At 46.1% G+C, this 17,153-nt stretch overlaps 1 protein-coding gene across 2 annotated transcripts; it reads right to left on the reverse strand.

Annotated features, from left to right (window-relative positions):
* Positions 1-502: 502 nt before the first annotated feature.
* Positions 503-15,759, reverse strand: LOC124467759 (integrin alpha-X-like). 2 transcript variants are annotated; one of them, XM_047020177.1, is made up of 30 exons: positions 15,522-15,759; positions 14,732-14,852; positions 13,966-14,060; positions 13,312-13,367; positions 12,442-12,556; positions 12,099-12,229; positions 11,872-12,017; positions 11,342-11,495; positions 10,972-11,104; positions 10,682-10,755; positions 10,384-10,513; positions 9,753-9,901; positions 9,278-9,418; positions 6,933-7,136; positions 6,705-6,835; positions 6,412-6,572; positions 5,754-5,902; positions 5,457-5,585; positions 4,162-4,235; positions 3,893-4,025; positions 3,588-3,695; positions 3,319-3,398; positions 3,131-3,217; positions 2,941-3,001; positions 2,512-2,613; positions 2,355-2,420; positions 1,747-1,854; positions 1,444-1,542; positions 988-1,098; positions 503-867 (listed from the first exon to the last, which is right to left on the reverse strand). In XM_047020177.1, the coding sequence occupies exons 1-30, from the start codon at positions 15,556-15,558 to the stop codon at positions 763-765; spliced, it is 3,390 nt and encodes a 1,129-aa protein (XP_046876133.1). In that variant the 5' UTR covers positions 15,559-15,759; the 3' UTR covers positions 503-762. The 2 variants fall into 2 exon arrangements, with proteins under 2 accessions (XP_046876133.1, XP_046876132.1); XM_047020176.1 differs by having other exon boundaries at positions 10,384-10,755.
* Between the last annotated feature and the right edge of the window lie 1,394 nt (positions 15,760-17,153).

Genomic DNA, 17,153 nt, shown 5'->3' on the forward strand with positions numbered 1-17,153 from the left:
TGAAATGCATGTTCTCTTTTTTTCCATTCAGACACATTTCTCTATCCACAATAACTTAATATTCACTTGTTTGTGCTGCACTCATTATCACTGTCACTTTCAAAAAAAAATTCAACGGATTTAAGTAACACCGGAGTCGACTATAGAATGTCACATTCCCAGATTGGTTTTACTTCACATGAATTTTTTTCCCCCTAGCATTTCTAAGGTGTTGTGTTTTACATGTAAATGTTTCATTATACCGTCATTCATTTGACTTGGTGCAGCACAAACTGTTGAACTCACATGTGCCTAATAATGCCATCGCCTTTACAAGGAGTTGCAGGTCCACTGGTGAAACTTAACATCCAGTATGATGTATAAAAGCTCTTGAATCAAAAAGGTCTAGATTAAATCTAAAATAGATGACCAAGTAGTTTGTCAAATATATGAAATTAATGTGTCTACATTTAAAGAGTCTATTATGTGTCTAAGTAGTTCATATATAAACACTAAAGGCCAGTTACCCTTCATGTAATTTGGGAATTTATTCCATGGGTGGATGGAATTTTTGTTTTAATCGACAAAACAATTGTTACATGTCTGTCAAGACTCCATGGTTGGAATAGCAGATGGAAGTCAGTAAGGTCCATGTGAAGAGAGAACCTAATTTCACAATCCATCCGGCAGGAACTTCTAGTCCATCCTTTCCTGCGGTGGTGCTTCAGGGAGAGGAGAGGTCCTGGCTAGGGGGCCGTTCCTCAGGGGGGATGGAGGTCTGGGCTACAGGACCGTCTCTCTTAGAGAGTCGGGGTCTCCAGTAGGGGCTGGTTCAGCTGTATCATCCTCCTTACCACTAGGGGGCACCTGATGAGTGAAAAATCCCATCTGTTGGGACAAACAAAGAAAGGGAGAGGTAGATAAATTCACATGTTTATAACAGTCCTGCAGGCTGTCTAACCCTCCACCACGACCAAGGAGGTCAGAAACGGTGGCAGGAAGTCTAACCTTGAAGAGAACTCCAGACACCACCAGCAGGATCAGCAGTGCACAGAGAACAGAGACCGAGGCGATGAGAGCCACACGGGAAGGGGGGGGCGTGTCCAGGACAGTCACAATCTGTGGAAGCACAGAAGGGGAGGAGTTTTGAAACAGAGACCTTTTGATTTGCAGTGAAATGCTCTACCCCCCCCCCCCCCCCCACACTCATCACATCATGTGGAGACATGTTCAGACATTCAGTCAGTTAGCAGACGCTCTTATCCAGAGCGACTTAAAATACAGGGACAGTCCCCCCGGGGTGAAGTGCATTCCCCAAGGACACAACATAATTTGGCCCGGCTGGGAATCGAACCGGCAAAAGTCTGATTACTAGCCCGATTCTCAGCCACCTGACTCCAGACACAAGAGTGACATGATGGTGCTGTGAGGTCCAGCAGTCCTGGGGTGGGTCCTATAACTCACTGTGAGGGTCTGGAAGCTGTTGGCAGGGTACTGGGCGTAGACCGCCCGGTCAAACGATAACACCCCCCGACTCCTCACCTCCACCTGCCCCCCCGAGCCCTGAGGACACAGAACTGGGTCAGCGTGTGTGTGTGTGTGTGTGTTGATTTGCGAGTTGGTGTGTGTATTTGCACGCATAGATGTGAGTGTGCGTGAGAATGTGTTGATCTGGGTGTGTGTGTGAGGATGAGTGAGTCTCTCAGATATATTGCTATATATCCTGTAGTAGAGTAACAGGGAACACTGAGTCATGTGTTGACGTACATCTGCCTCTAGGCTGACATTGCCAATAAATCTGAAGACTCTTGAGTGCTGCTGACTGAATGTGGTACTGGTGCAAGCAGCCAGGAGACAGGTCACTCCTCCACAGTTCTGTCAAAGAGGAGGACAAGAGAGAGTCAGACACGCAGGATAATTGTTCTTGTGTTCATATTGGCCGGGTTTCCCAGATTCGTTAAGAAGCTGTTAACTAAGAGCTTCTTAAGAACGTTCTAAGAGCGTTCTAGAGCGTTCTTAGAACGCTCCAAAGAAGCTCTGAGCGTTAAGATCTTCTCAACAAATCTGGGAAACCTGGCCATTTACAACTTCCTTATTCAGCAATACATGTTGTACAAGTCATCAAGTTTGTCATTCTTTGGTCATACTCCTCCAGACAGATTCCTAGACGCCAAACTCAACCCATCTTATGAACAATATATATATAAATATTTCAATATGAATGAATACAGAATGAATAAATTAACCTTGACTAAGAACAACCTTAACTAAGTGTTACAACCGAGATTAACCTTAGCCTAGACTTGTTTGCAATGTCATGTTCTGCTAATCGTGTTCATCTTTATCGCTTGCAGCCCCCCAGGCAGAAGTTTCACCTGGTTCCCCAAGGTTTCTTTGTCTGTTGTTGAGAGCAGCCTTGTCTCACACGTTGTCCTGCTGATCTGCAGTAACAGAAACAAGCGTGAGGGTTCTTCACCGCACGCGACACAGGTGTCGTGACTTTAGAAGACGTTTACAAGCGAGCCTGTTTACGGGTTCTGACAGAGTCACGCTCCACCGGTGGCCTGAGGTCAGATCAGCAGGAAGCAGGAAGGTGGCGTTCACAGGTGCGGCCATATCTCCCACGTTCTCCACCTCAGAGACAAAGGCAGAAGAGGACAGGTGTGTGAAACGGTATTAAGGCTAAGGTGTTAGGTTATTACACAGTGTTTGGTTAGTACAGTGTTTGGTTATTACACAGTGTTTGGTTATTACACAGTGTTTGGTTAGTACACAGTGTTTGGTTAGTACACAGTGTTTGGTTAGTACACAGTGTTAGTCTCAGTATGGAGAGGGGTTTTGAGGGTAAGGGGATGTTGTGGTCGCGGGTCCAAATCCCCCCTGTATATCGCTTTGAATAAAAGACTCACATTTAACACGGTTATTACTGCTGTAAAGACTTTGGTCCAAAGAGAGCCTTACCACAAATATATGCTCAATCAGTGTTGTCTCTGGTGGACGGATGAACTGAGTGGAGTCGCCTCTAGAACACGATCATAAAGACAAGGATACGGTCACTCCCAACAGTCTAATTGTCATTCGTTCCAACGTTCAAATTCTCATCCGTTCAACATTTAAACTGCCGTCCGCATTCAGCCATCGCTGCACCTACCCTCGGATGATGATGTTGATGGGTAGCTTGACAGCGACTGAGCTGCTTCCAAAGTTATCATGAAGAGTGTCCGGTTCCTCACCATTCCTGAAGGAAAAAACACACAGGACTACAACAACCTTCTAAGTTCCTGTGAGATGTGGTTAGTTTGCATGGTGGCTGGAACTGGTGTGGTGAGGGCAACTCACGCGCCAACAGACACATTCACAGCCAACAGACGGGTTCGAGAGGAGAGGTCCGAAACCTCAAATGACATCAGCACTTTCATCTGGGACGGAAGAGAGATGGTGGGGTTTGGACGCGAGGAAGAAGGGTGGGGTGGTGATGGGGGGGGGGGGGGGGTGAAAGGTGGCAGGGAGTGCTCCCATCATAATTCACCCCACAAACTCTCAACTGCTCAATCTGATTCATCATCTAATATCCTTTCCCAGAGGGGACAGAGAGAGTAGTTACTGACCTCTGACCCCTGTCGGAGAGTGACTGAACTGAGGTGACACGTAGTCATGGTGACATTTTCAACCTCGGTGGAGTTGGATAAACACCAAACAGCTTCCTGACCTAAAGACTTGGAGCACAGCAACACGCTTGTTACGATACTACAGCACTGAAGACAAGTCATAAAACTGAACGTGTACCCGATATTCGGTTCAGTTACATTTTCCTGTACATTAAGCAGACGCTTTCAGCCAAAGCATCAATTCAGTTCATTTTACAAATCAAGGAAATTCAAGATCTAGTATTCCAGTGAGGGCCATAAGTCACCTGCTTAGCTCGGAGGAAGGTCATGGAGTAGGGGTGTGTCAGTGTTAGCTCCACCCCTCCGGCGTCCTCGCCACTGTTGGCCACACCCACCGCCAGCTCCACCGGGAACCCCGAGACGACGACCACCTCTGGGCTGGAGGACAGAGAGACACGACACGTTGTGTTACATTTAGACCTTCTATTCATTTCACAATTCATTTCGTATAGGAGATGCTTTCAGGTGAAAAAGGATGCACACAGTGAATGATCATATAGAAGGGATGTGATACCTGGTAAAGTTGACGGACACTTGTAAGTCAGGGATGCACACGTGGTCTTCGCCACACACCTTCTCCAGCAGTACCTGAAACACCGCGTAGACACATTCACCTTCAACACTGGGACTTACACCTAATAACACCCAACAAAAACACAGTTTAGATCAACATGATACTCTACACTATCCAAAACGACCCAACAGCCCTGTGTGGCTGTGTGCTGCTCTCACCATGTGTGTAAAGGAGGTGGGGCTGTGGTGTGCTGGTCTCACCATGTGTGTAAAGGAGGTGTGGCTGTGTGCTGGTCTCACCATGTGTGTAAAGGAGGTGGGGCTGTGTGCTGGTCTCACCATGTGTGTAAAGGAGGTGGGGCTGTGGTGTGCTGGTCTCACCATGTGTGTAAAGGAGGTGTGGCTGTGTGCTGGTCTCACCATGTGTGTAAAGGAGGTGGGGCTGTGGTGTGCTGGTCTTACCATGTGTGTAAAGGAGGTGTGGCTGTGTGCTGGTCTCACCATGTGTGTAAAGGAGGTGTGGCTGTGTGCCGGTCTCACCATGTGTGTAAAGGAGGTGTGGCTGTGTGCTGGTCTCACCATGTGTGTAAAGGAGGTGGGGCTGTGGTGTGCTGGTCTCACCATGTGTGTAAAGGAGGTGTGGCTGTGTGCTGGTCTCACCATGTGTGTAAAGGAGGTGTGGCTGTGTGCTGGTCTCACCATGTGTGTAAAGGAGGTGGGGCTGTGGTGTGCTGGTCTCACCATGTGTGTAAAGGAGGTGGGGCTGTGGTGTGCTGGTCTCACCATGTGTGTAAAGGAGGTGTGGCTGTGTGCTGGTCTCACCATGTGTGTAAAGGAGGTGTGGCTGTGTGCTGGTCTCACCATGTGTGTAAAGGAGGTGTGGCTGTGTGCTGGTCTCACCATGTGTGTAAAGGAGGTGTGGCTGTGTGCTGGTCTCACCATGTGTGTAAAGGAGGTGTGGCTGTGTGCTGGTCTCACCATGTGTGTAAAGGAGGTGGGGCTGTGTGCTGGTCTCACCATGTGTGTAAAGGAGGTGTGGCTGTGTGCTGGTCTCACCATGTGTGTAAAGGAGGTGTGGCTGTGTGCTGGTCTCACCATGTGTGTAAAGGAGGTGGGGCTGTGGTGTGCTGGTCTCACCATGTGTGTAAAGGAGGTGTGGCTGTGTGCTGGTCTCACCATGTGTGTAAAGGAGGTGGGGCTGTGGTGTGCTGGTCTTACCATGTGTGTAAAGGAGGTGTGGCTGTGTGCTGGTCTCACCATGTGTGTAAAGGAGGTGTGGCTGTGTGCTGGTCTCACCATGTGTGTAAAGGAGGTGGGGCTGTCTGGGCTGAGGACAGACCGCAGCCCCCCCGTGTCTGGGACCTCTTGTCCCTCCACCGACAGGCGGCCTGACAGCAGCACAGGACGGTAGTCTGAGATACAACCCTGCAACAGAGAGGATCGATCAACAAGAGGAAGGCTTGGTGTGTGGTCTTCCAGAGGGTGAAAACAGATGATGTCAAGTTGAATGAAATAAATTGTGCATGTAGTTTAACAGGGTAGGAGTAAAGATGGAGTCGGTTTGAATGACACACGCATTGAGCTGCGACTGACTGGTATGCTGATGGAGAGGTTATGACAGGCCGTGCTGTTGACTTCGCCTGCCCAGTGAGAGGTGTCGGCGCTGGGGTAAAACAGAAGTCGAGCTGGCCTGTTCTGGGAGTCCAGCTCCACAGACATCTCTACTGATGCTTGGAGAGGTGCTGGAGTGGAGGATGGAAACACGAGGTCAAACAAAGTCACTTGGATAACTGTAAATGGTCTCGTTGACACCTGTGGGATTCCTTGGACCCAGTCAGTCCTATTCCCTGCTGCCTAGAAACCTTCTCGGCTCACTTCTGATTCTGGATTTCCTGCTGTCCTTTCTACATACACTGTTCGCATGTCACTTTGGATGAAAACGTCTGCTAAATGACTTAACCCTTGTGCTGCCTGCGGATTACATGACCCTTTCACAACGAACTTTACCCAATACAACAACAAACAAAAAGCATTTTTCTTTTAACCTTCACGATGTGGGGGGTCTGAGACAGCCCGACGGTTAAAAGAAAATGCTTCACTTAGTTTTCGCATGAGGTAAAGTTGTCGCAATACGACGATGGGTCACAATGACTGATGAGTCAGAATGACCCGAGGATAACACAAGGGTTGAGTAAATATGAGAAGTGAGATGAGAGTGAGTTGAACGTCTTCTCCCTCTGGCTCTTCTCACCCTTGATGCTCCCTGTGTGGATGCCTCGCACCGTGACGCACAGCGTCGCCGTGGCGACAGGGGTGTCGAGCGCCAAGGCGCCGGCACAGTGGAAGTAGTCCTGAGGTATGAGGGGCGGGTCGAGAGAGACCGACACCTGCACCTGCATCACAGGCTGGGACCTGCAGGGAACGACACCCATCGTGTCGTGTGAATGGGGGATTTTGGATTGTTATGGCTCAGTGGTAGAGCATTTGACTGTAGGTCATGAAGAGGTCCCAAGTTCAAATCCCCCGTCCCTGTAGGTTGCTCACCTCAGTATGACAGCAGCCCCCTTGGCCCCCACCACCAGGTCAGCCAGGCCGTCGGAGTTCACGTCCCCAGCAGAGTGCACAGACAGCCCAAAGAACTTCAGCTCACTGGCCCCCCTCACCCCCTGGATCCTCTGCAGCACATATGGACACACACACAGTATAATATCTGGGATGGGATAATGGTGGTAGGTGATGACTAGGTCACTTCCCTAACAGATGTGGTCTGACCTGACTGTATCTGGTCTGGAGGCCCCCCCCCGGTCGCCCCAGGAAGACATACAGACTTCCGCGGCCCCTGTTCTCCAGAGGGGCCCCCACGGCCAGCTCCAACAGCCCGTCTCCGTTCAGGTCGGGACAGGGGGACAGAGACGCCCCGAAGCGGCCCAGCTCGTTCCCAGCGGCCCCGCGCAGTGTGTGGGTGCAGTTGAGGACCTGGGTGGATTAAGGTCTAAACTGTCAACTCAAAATGAGGAATTAGACCACTGCAAGAGTATGTCAGGGTGTGTTAATCAAAACTCATGACTTGAGGGGGAAGTACAACTCTTCGCCTGAGAAACGGATATATATTTTCAGGAAGACTACTTGTCACACTGCATAACTTTCACATTTATGGCTGTATAAAAAGACGGGATTTAAAATAGCGTAATGATGTTAAAATGCTATAGAGTCATTTAAGAAGGAGATATACAGTGCCCTCCAAAAGTATTGGAACAGTGAGGCCAATTCCTTTATTTTTGCTGTAGACTGAAAACATTTGGGCTTGACATCAAACGATGAATGTGAAACCAGAGATCAACGTTTCAGCTTTTATTTCCAGGTATTTACATCAGGATCTGATGCACAAATTAGAAAATATCACCTTTTTGTTCGAACCCACCCATTTGTCACGTGAGCAAAAGTATTGGAACATGTGACTGACAGGTGTGTTTTGTTGCCCAGGTGTGTCCTATTACATACATTATTCAATCAATAAATACCACTGAATGTCTACACTCAGGTTCAGATTGGGTAAGATAGGTTTTGTCTATGCAGACTGTATTCAGAGGTGAAAACAACATGAAAACCAGAGCGCTGTCTTTGGGTGAAAAACAAGCAATTGTGAGTCTTAGAGAAGATGGAAAATCAATCAGAGCCATTGCAGAAACATTGGCCATAGCCAGTACAACCATTTGGAATGTCCTGAAGAAGAAGAAAACTACTGGTGTACTAAGTAACAGACGTCGAACAGGTAGACCAAGGAAAACATCAGCAGTTGATGACAGAAACATTGTAAGAGCTGTAAAGAAAGACCCTAAAACAACTGTTAGTGAGATCAGCAACAACCTCCAGATGGCAGGAGTGAAGGTATCACTATCTACTGTTCGCAGAAGACTTCATGAACAAAAGTACAAGGGCTACACCAGAAGATGCAAACCACTCATTAGCAAGAAGAATAGGAAGGCCAGGCTGGAATTTGCCAAAAAGTACAGAGATGAACCTCAAAAATTCTGGGACAAAGTTTTATGGACTGATGAGACAAAGATTAACTTTTACCAAAGTGATGGAAAGGCTAAAGTTTGGAGAAAGAAAGGAACTGCTCATGATCCCAAACACACAAGCTCATCTGTGAAATACGGTGGAGGTAATGTCATGGCTTGGGCTTGCATGGCTTCTTCTGGGACGGGCTCATTAATCTTCATTGAGGATGTAACACATGATGGCAGCAGCAAAATGAACTCGGAAGTCTACAGAAACATTTTGTCTGCCAATTTAAGGAAAGATGCAACCAAACTGATTGGCAGAGCCTTCATCATGCAGCAAGATAACGACCCAAAACACACTGCCAAAACAACAAAGGAGTTCATCAGGGGCAAGAAATGGAAGGTATTAGACTGGCCAAGTCAATCTCCAGACTTAAACCCTATAGAGCATGCATTTTACCTGCTTAAGAGGAGACTGAAGGGAGGAACCCCACAAAACAAACAACAACTGAAAGAGGCTGCAGTGAAAGCCTGGGAAAGCATCAAAAAGGAAGAATGCAAAAGTTTGGTGACGTCAATGGGTCACAGACTTGCTGCAGTTATTGAAAGCAAAGGATTTGCAACTAAATATTAAGTCTTATTCACTTAAATATGTTTTAAGTATATCTGTTCCAATACTTTTGATCACATGACAAATGGGTGGATTCAAACAAAATGTGATATTTTCTTAGTTGTGCATCAGATCCTGATGTAAATACCTGGAAATAAAAGCTGAAACGTTGATCTCTGGTCTCACGTTCATTATTTGATGTCAAGCCCAAATGTTTTCAGTCTACAGCAAAAATAAAGGAATTCGCCTCACTGTTCCAATACTTTTGGAGGGCACTGTAGTTGTTATAAAAAGCGTAATTTAGTATAACTCGGAAATAGCATAATTTAGTAACAAATCATATATTACATCTATGTGGGTCCTCGGGTCAGAGTAGTAGATATCAGTGAGCCAATAGACAGGAGATATTAGAGAGTAGATACAGTATTTAACAGCTTTGGATCAAAGCGGCTGTTAAATGAACTGTAATGTAAACGTGCAGTAGAGAGGCAGCAGAGTCTCACCCTGGGCCTTAGGGAGCAGACTGTCACCTCCCCCCCCACACCCTGCTCATGAAAGGACGGGGCTCCTACTAGCAGCAAGGCTGCATCACTCTCTCCAGGCCTCTGCAAAACACACAGCTCGCCACCGAAGTACGAGCCTAGCTGGGGGGGGGGGGGGGGGGGGGGGGGGGTGAGTGTGGGGGAGGGGGGAGGGGGAGTTTGTGGTGGGGTGGGGTGGATGGAAAATATAATGTACTGAGACAACCAAAACTAGATGAGCAAAAATCTCCCATCATGACTTCATATCTATAATTACAACTTCTATGTAAGCTTCATATCTGTAACAGCATTAAAATACCGTTCGAACTGAACTTTCTATATGTACAATTTGTATGTTGCTTAGGATAAAAGTGGCTGCTGAGTGAATAAACTGTAAAAAGGATTCATATCTCCAACAGCATCTCCTTAGTGCCCTGAACCCCAGAGCCCCTTTTACCTGGACTCCATGTACCCTGTGAGAGACTGTCCACCGTCCCAGGACAGGGTCCGTCTGGAAGGCCAGGACCAGGCCTGTGTGCTTGTACCTGGGGGCCCCAGAAAAGTACACAAGGCCGTCCTCCATCACGGCCACCGCTACAGAGTAGCCTGCAGAGACAGCAACAAATGCCACACTGCTTCACTAACTTAGTTTCAGAGTGCTAACCCTACTCTCAAATGACTTCTTCAGCAACACTTCCCATTAAAGTTACACTACCATGTACCCACAGAGCAACATCTCTAATTTGCCAAAACAGTTATCAGATGTAGGGCCTGGTTCGTTCCAGATAAACACCACCAGTACTAAGGTTACACGGTAGATTAACAGTAAGTGCCAAAGTCATAAGTGGAGGAGTGTTCGTCGACTTAACCACATTCCCACACACTTGTTACCAGTTATACTTCAAAGCAGAGTGAGGGGAAGTGCATAGTGGTGGAACATAACTTTCAATTCAAACTTCCAGTACAGCAAAACCACACGCTGCACTGCTGTTGTTCTCAGTTTTAACGACAGACGTTCGATCTGCTGCTGGTGAGAGATCCAGTCAGCTCCAGGGCATGGACGTGAACGGCCAGCGCTCGTGTCTCACCCAGGTAAGAGTCCTTCATGTCGGCCTCCACTGCAGAAGCGTTGATGAAGGTGTCGTTGGTTCCCTGGATAGACTCCACCATGCCTCCAGACCAAGAGTATGACCCTGGGGCCCCAAACACAGACGCCCCCTTGGTAGGGAGAGACAAAGAGTTGTACATGATGAGATTGAACGTCGTAGAAAGACACTGGATAAGATCTAAGGCTGCTAAAAAGATATGATAAGATCGAAGGTTGTAGAAAGACGTTGGTGAGAAGATCTTATGCTGCAGAAAGGGATACATATGATGAGACCGAACCCCAGAGAGTGCTGTACTGAACCCTCCTTGTGAGAGCTCCTGTTTAAAGGACCTGGCGCTGTCAGTGCTGACTCCTTCACAGACATCACATACAACACAGACACACGTTATGGTTCATTAATACAAACAAACGGTAAAATAAGACAAACGGCCAATTGAAAGGTTGTGTCACATTGTGTCGATGAATTATATATGAAACACATGTCATTTGTGTATTACACGTATTAGTCATAGGTTCTAATTAATGCGCTCATCCAGTAGTTTAACAGCTACAGAAACTGGGTGTTTACCTTCAATGTTGAAGATCTGATTTCTGATTAGGACCTGAATGGTTTTCAGAGCCTCAAAGCTTTTGGTCTCAAACACGCCCTCAGGAGACGAGGCCACCTGTCTGAGCTCCTGAGGAGATACCTGGTTTCCTACCTGAGTTGGGAGGGGGGGTGAGAGAGAGAGAGACAGGCAGGCATAGAGACAAGGAGAGACAGAGACAAGAACTGAGTGACACAAGCAAACAGCCATTTATTTAAAACGCACATTTTAAAACAACCCAAATTGACCAAAGTGCTGACCAGACAAGAGATTAAACCCTCCCCCCCCCCACAGATACATGAATCTTTATTCGGTTCTTGCAGAATCTCGCGTCACCGTGAACATACTCACCCCAACAGCAATCCTGACAACTCCCCTCTCCTCTGCCAGCGGAAGAACCTTTTCAAAAGATTCTTTGGGATCGTTTGATTTACCGTCCGTTATCACAACCAACAGTTTCCTGGAGTTCCGTCTCATGCCTCGTTCTTCTGTCAGCATTTTTTCACTGGGACAACAGAGGAACGGTATTTCATATCAGTGACACAGTTATCTACCCCCCCCCCCCCTCCCAGGTGGACATACAAATTTAAAAAAAGTTTCAAAATGACTACCCTAAAACCGATGTCCACAACAGGGGACATTAATGACTTGCTGGGTCTCAGGAGATATAGCAGAGCCAGGGCCGGCCCAAGGCATAAGCGAACTAAGCGGCTGCTTAGGGCCCTTGTGGCTACCAGAGGGCCCCCAAGAGCAAATGAAATCAACGATAAGCGACGCCGAGGGGCCCCCAAATCAATTTTGCTTAAGGCCCCATAAAGGCTTGGGCCGGCCCTAAGCAGTGCAGTGAAAGAGGTGTGTTCCGGCTCCAGAGGCATACTCACAGCACGTAGCGGATAGCTGAGGGAGTGTACGTGTTGCCCTCTGAGTGGGTAACAAGCTTCATCAAGTTATCCGGGTTTCGATCGACTGCAAAGTTCTGAAAATGGAAGACGGCGTGTGCGTCGGTAGAATACTGAGCCACTGCTACCTGTGAAAGATAGATCATGTCATCAGACTGACTGGCACACAACTGACCAGCACACACACTTACTGTACATCCACCACTCACCTGTACACTGGTATCAGTGAACATTCGGACTATATCTTTGATAAACGTGATCATCGTATCAAAATCGCTTTTACTGATGCTCTGAGAGCTGTCAAACAGAATCACAGCATCTAGACCAAAGTCGTGGCAGTCTGCAGGAGACAGAGAGATCAAAGAGGAGTAAAGAGGAAGCAGGAAGACATCACAATCTCCCCCCCCCCACGACAATCATCCGTCTCTCTTCACAACCAAGATCAAGATTGGTCATTTCCCAATAAGCAGAACAATACAGATAGTTATTAAATGCACCTCACAGACCCACAGGGGAAACATTATTCAATTGAACCATATGAGTGAATCATACCTTGATAGGCTGGCTTGAGTTTCTGCATAACTGTCAGCTGTGAATCCAGCTGGACACACAGTCCGTTGAGGTAGTTGAACGAGTCGCAAGCATGGACCAGATGTGGTCCACATACCTGGACAGGAAGGATAGGAAAGACATCTGACTGTCAAGAGTGGGGGGAGTCAGGTGGCTGAGCAGTTAGGGAAGCGGGCTAGTAATCAGAAGGTTGCCAGTTCGATTCCCAGCCGTGCCAAATGACGTTGGGTCCTTGGGCAAGGCACTTCAGCCTACTTGCCTCGGGGAGAATGTCCCTGTACTTACTGTAAGTCGCTCTGGATAAGAGCGTCTGCTAAATGACTAAATGTTAATGTAAATGTAAAGAGTGGTACAGGTCAGACTACGGCCAATAGACAAAAATATAAAACAAAGATTTCATTAACTGTCTGTTAATTAAAAAACAGGTCACGCCACCGGGTGGTTATAGCTCAGTAGAGTTTAGTGGGAGAGTTTTTGACTGCAGGTTTCAGAGTTTAGTGGGAGAACTTTTTACTGCAGGTTTCAGAGTTTACTGGGAGAGCTTTTGACTGCAGGTTATAGAGATTTCAGAATCCCCCTTGTACGTATGTAAAATCTTACAAAAATTGAGGTGCTGACCAAACCGTTATTTGAACCATGACATCACTGTCAGGCTGTCCCACTACTGAATCCCGTTTACATTTGTATTCATTTAGCAGATAGTTTTATCCAAAGCGACATACATGTTGCATCCCAGCCCACTTAGTGAGGATCCCTCTATCTTGTCATGATCCGTGGTTTGTCTATTGTTACGACACCTGGCCTCAACTGTTAACAAGCTCCTCAGAATCATCCCTATGCCCACGCACTCACCATGACTCTGTCAGTGCTGCATGCTAGCGACAGCCCAAATGCAATGCCTGGATCCACTGCAGGAGAAGAGGGGGGGGGGGGGGGGTTGTGGAGGTGAGCACAGTTCCTGGAAGAGCTCAAACGCTTGTTGCTTAACTCACCAGTCACACAATTGTGAAACTAACTGTAGTTTCAGCAACTCTGGCGGGTGTAGGTGTTGTGCTATAGGTGCACACAAATTGCAATGTTCTGCCATTTTGTCCAGTCAGAATGCTCAATGTTACAAATGTATTTAATCTTGATACATTTTCTGGGTGCCAGAATTTTATAACAAAAATAGATTTTGATACATTTTTGCTCCCTCTCTGTTTCTGTGTGTATGTGTCATCACAGTGTGGTGTGGGGAAACATGCAGTAAGTATCTAAGGCAAAAGAGGTCCAGACACACACACACACACACACACACACACACACACACACACACACACACACACACACACACACACACACACACACACTAACCTGCTGACCACAGCTGCTCTGCCTGCTGAATACAGTTCTTGACTGAACACCGAAATACAATCAGAACAATCTGATCCTTGATTGGCTGCTGAACCATGCCCTAGTGTGAGTGGAGGGGCTCTTGGGTATTATAAATGGGGCTAAGTGACTTACCCTGAACTGGTACTGCTTTACACTGTCCACTGTCATAGGAGCACCAGTACAGCCCCCCGGTGCCGTTAGCCAGGAACGGTGCTGTGACTAACACACTAGAGACCAGAGGAAACAACCAAAGTGGACACAGACAAAACTGATTATTTCCACTGATAACAAAACCAACGCATTCCATTTGAGACTGCAAATATGTTGAAACTCTGAAAAGGCGTATAAGTATAAATAAGCTTGGAACAAATCAAGTTTTATACAAAGCTAAAACTAACATGTTACTCATTGTGTCATTCTCATACAACTAATCCATTACTCAAATCCGATGTGGTTCTCTCCCTGCAGTGCTTGTATCATAGATTCTCACTAGATGATCCTATTTTATCACTACACTCTGTAGCTCACCTAGGCTACTTATAATACCAGGCTATTTAATGTAGTGCTTTTGTTTAGATAAGACAAACACAACAAAATATTGCGACTATCGAACTTTTAATACATGTTTTTCAATATAACTACTAGTTTGTCAATAGGTGTGTTCAACTTCATGCAGCGCCGGCGTCGCCAACAGCCGGCTGCCTTGAAACTGAGAATGCCATTGGCTGCTTCGAGTCAGCCGGGCTGCAGGCGGCTGCAGACGACACCGGCGCAGCATGAAGTCAAATGCACCTAATAACTTGACACACAGTCTTCCCACTTTGTAGTCCTGACAGTGACTGGTTACGTTGCTGTAGCTACCGACTGAGGTGAGGACCGACCAAAGGTGCAAACTTGCCTTTTATCCCGCGCCGGTCCAAAGTGACACACGCGATACCCAAAACGGGATTGCGCATCAGTGTTCTTAAATACTCGGGGAAAATGAATGTCTAGATTGAACGCCCAGGTCAATGGAGCGACTGAAAGAGAATTGGAAATTGATGATTAAGCGGGGATGAAATGTGGATCCAAATGCAAGAAGCTCCCAAAGTTTTCAGGACAATTCAAAGTTTTATGAACAAACAGAACAAAGTGATGGACAGAAAAATCCTGACTGAGCACGAACGCAGAGCTGGGTTTAGAATAAAAAACTAAAGAACGCAGGTGGATCAAATAACTCTTTAACTAAATTAACCAATCATAGTCCAGTATAAACAACCTCACCCTCGACCTCGTACAGAAATTGGTGACCTATCACGGACAGGGACACAGCCGTAGCCGTGACTAATCAAGTATACATTAAAGCGACCTTAACAGTTTGCAAAGGCATACTGACAGAGGCACCTTTTGCCCCTGGAGATCCCTGAGTGACAGCTCTTTAGCATTGCACCTGCCAAAATCACACCCATCAGGTCAAAGTCCTATAAATTAACTGGTCCGAGCCCATGGCCACTATGTCCAAGCACATGGTATTTGTGGAGAAAGACAGTATTTACAACTGTCAAAAAAATCCTCCCCACCAGTCCTATGACTTTAGACCTTTTCTGTAGGTCCATAATATACAACACCGATGCACCAATACTTTTCGACACCTGAACAACCGTGGAAACGAATGGCCACCAAGTACATAGACCTTAAAGTATACTTACTATGCAGGAGCACAATTAAACTCCATAAGTGGTCCATCTTCTGTTGTTCTGAATAACGTTAAATTAATTCACAACTGAAATACAGTTACTAGAATGTTTCCATCTTCATAAGCCTAAACTTCCCGCGAAATCCTCGAAATAGGCTATGCACAATAGTACATAACTTTGTTGAAACCAGAAATAGGACCCTGCTCCTTCTCTACACAGTTTGAAATGATGGGAACCTGAGAGAGTGAAACTGTCAATAAGTGAAAGCCGTTTTTTTTCACTGTGTGCAGAGGAAATACTACGCAACGCTCGAAGGATGCAACCGCGGAAGAATGTGTCACTGGGAGTTGTCCGCCTCTAAGTAGAGGTCAGGCAATTGACCAGACAGGTGACTGTATCATAAACTAAAACTATTTCATACAGTGAGACTGTAAATCATTTAGACAGGAAAAACGAATTTCAGCGAGTTATTGTCAAAACAATGATCTGATTGATTGTACAGTGGTCCAGCATTGCGGTGTTTCTCCCACACGCAATTACTTCGGCTGTATTTTATGCAAGTCAATTATAAAGAAAAGGTTTTCAGCTTTAATGCGAATCCTCTGTTGCCCCCTTGAGGAAAACCCGAAAAGTTGTCAGTTCGCACAAAATGTGTCTCACTAAATTAAGTCTTTAAATACAGATCTCACAGCTAAGAACAAGCTTTCTGTTTTGAAGATTTGTTAATGTAATGATTTAGATGGATATGCTAAAAAAAGAGACCTATGGCATGCATATTTGGATGAAGAATATAATAACATTTTATTGTCTATCCAGAATTCACACTTTGGTTTGTCACCATTGGTTAACTAACTTAGAAATGTGATCTGTTCAGTTGTTCTGAGCATGTTCACATAATCCTTGATCTGAACTAAGATCAACGAGTCGAAAGAGTTGGCCTGCTTAAATTGAGTCACTGCTAATATGTGACTGACGTATGTGTTTCAGACCATCCTTCCTCTTTCATTCTACCCATTTTTGCTCAATTGGTTTTGAGTGAGAGCAAGTTAAATGGAGCTGTGTCAGAGGAAAAATGTTGAAATGTCCGACTATGAGGATGCTACAAATATACAGCAGACCACATATGTGCCAGAATCAAAGACTGAAGACATCGACCACACTCTGCAGTCTCCAGCCTTAAATGTTGTCAGATTGGAAGAAAGTTTGTAGGCCACTGAAAATCAATTCATCATGGGGGCTTAAATTGTATTAACTCATAGGTTACTGTTGTGATTACATATACTATTTGTATGTCGCTTTTGAATCAAAGCATACATGGACTGTGATTGTTCAGTTTGAAATGAGCATTTGATAAAATGTAATTGTGTCTTTTTATCAACTCTAGGGCGACAACTACCGGTACAACCCAGAAATACAGCTTTCCTGTTGATCTTGTTAATTACAACGCTGTTATTAGTCATCATTCTTATAATTGTGGGTGTTCACTGTGAGTAATGCCATACAAATCCTCTTCAGCACTAGTAGGCCTATCAATTAATGGCATTATTTGAGCATAAAGTGTGGCTTGGCATGACATTTTCCAACTTTGAATGATTGTAATGACTATTGATGCTTTCTCTTTGGGTAGATCATCAGCTCACTGAC

Source organism: Hypomesus transpacificus, chromosome 5 (assembly GCF_021917145.1).
Source record: "Hypomesus transpacificus isolate Combined female chromosome 5, fHypTra1, whole genome shotgun sequence".
In the NCBI taxonomy this organism is placed as follows: Eukaryota; Metazoa; Chordata; class Actinopteri; order Osmeriformes; family Osmeridae; genus Hypomesus; species Hypomesus transpacificus.

Bases quoted from the DNA above. Each gene is read 5' to 3' on its own strand.
- LOC124467759 (XM_047020176.1), bottom strand. From the start codon at position 15,558: ATGGACCACTTATGGAGTTTAATTGTGCTCCTGCATA. The intron at 4,236-5,456 runs GTGAGACCAGCA...GCGGTGTTTCAG, and splicing joins CCACCTCCTTTACACACATG to GTACTGCTGGAGAAGGTGTG. The intron at 1,543-1,746 runs GTACGTCAACAC...CTGTGTCCTCAG, and splicing joins ATGTCAGCCTAGAGGCAGAT to GGCTCGGGGGGGCAGGTGGA.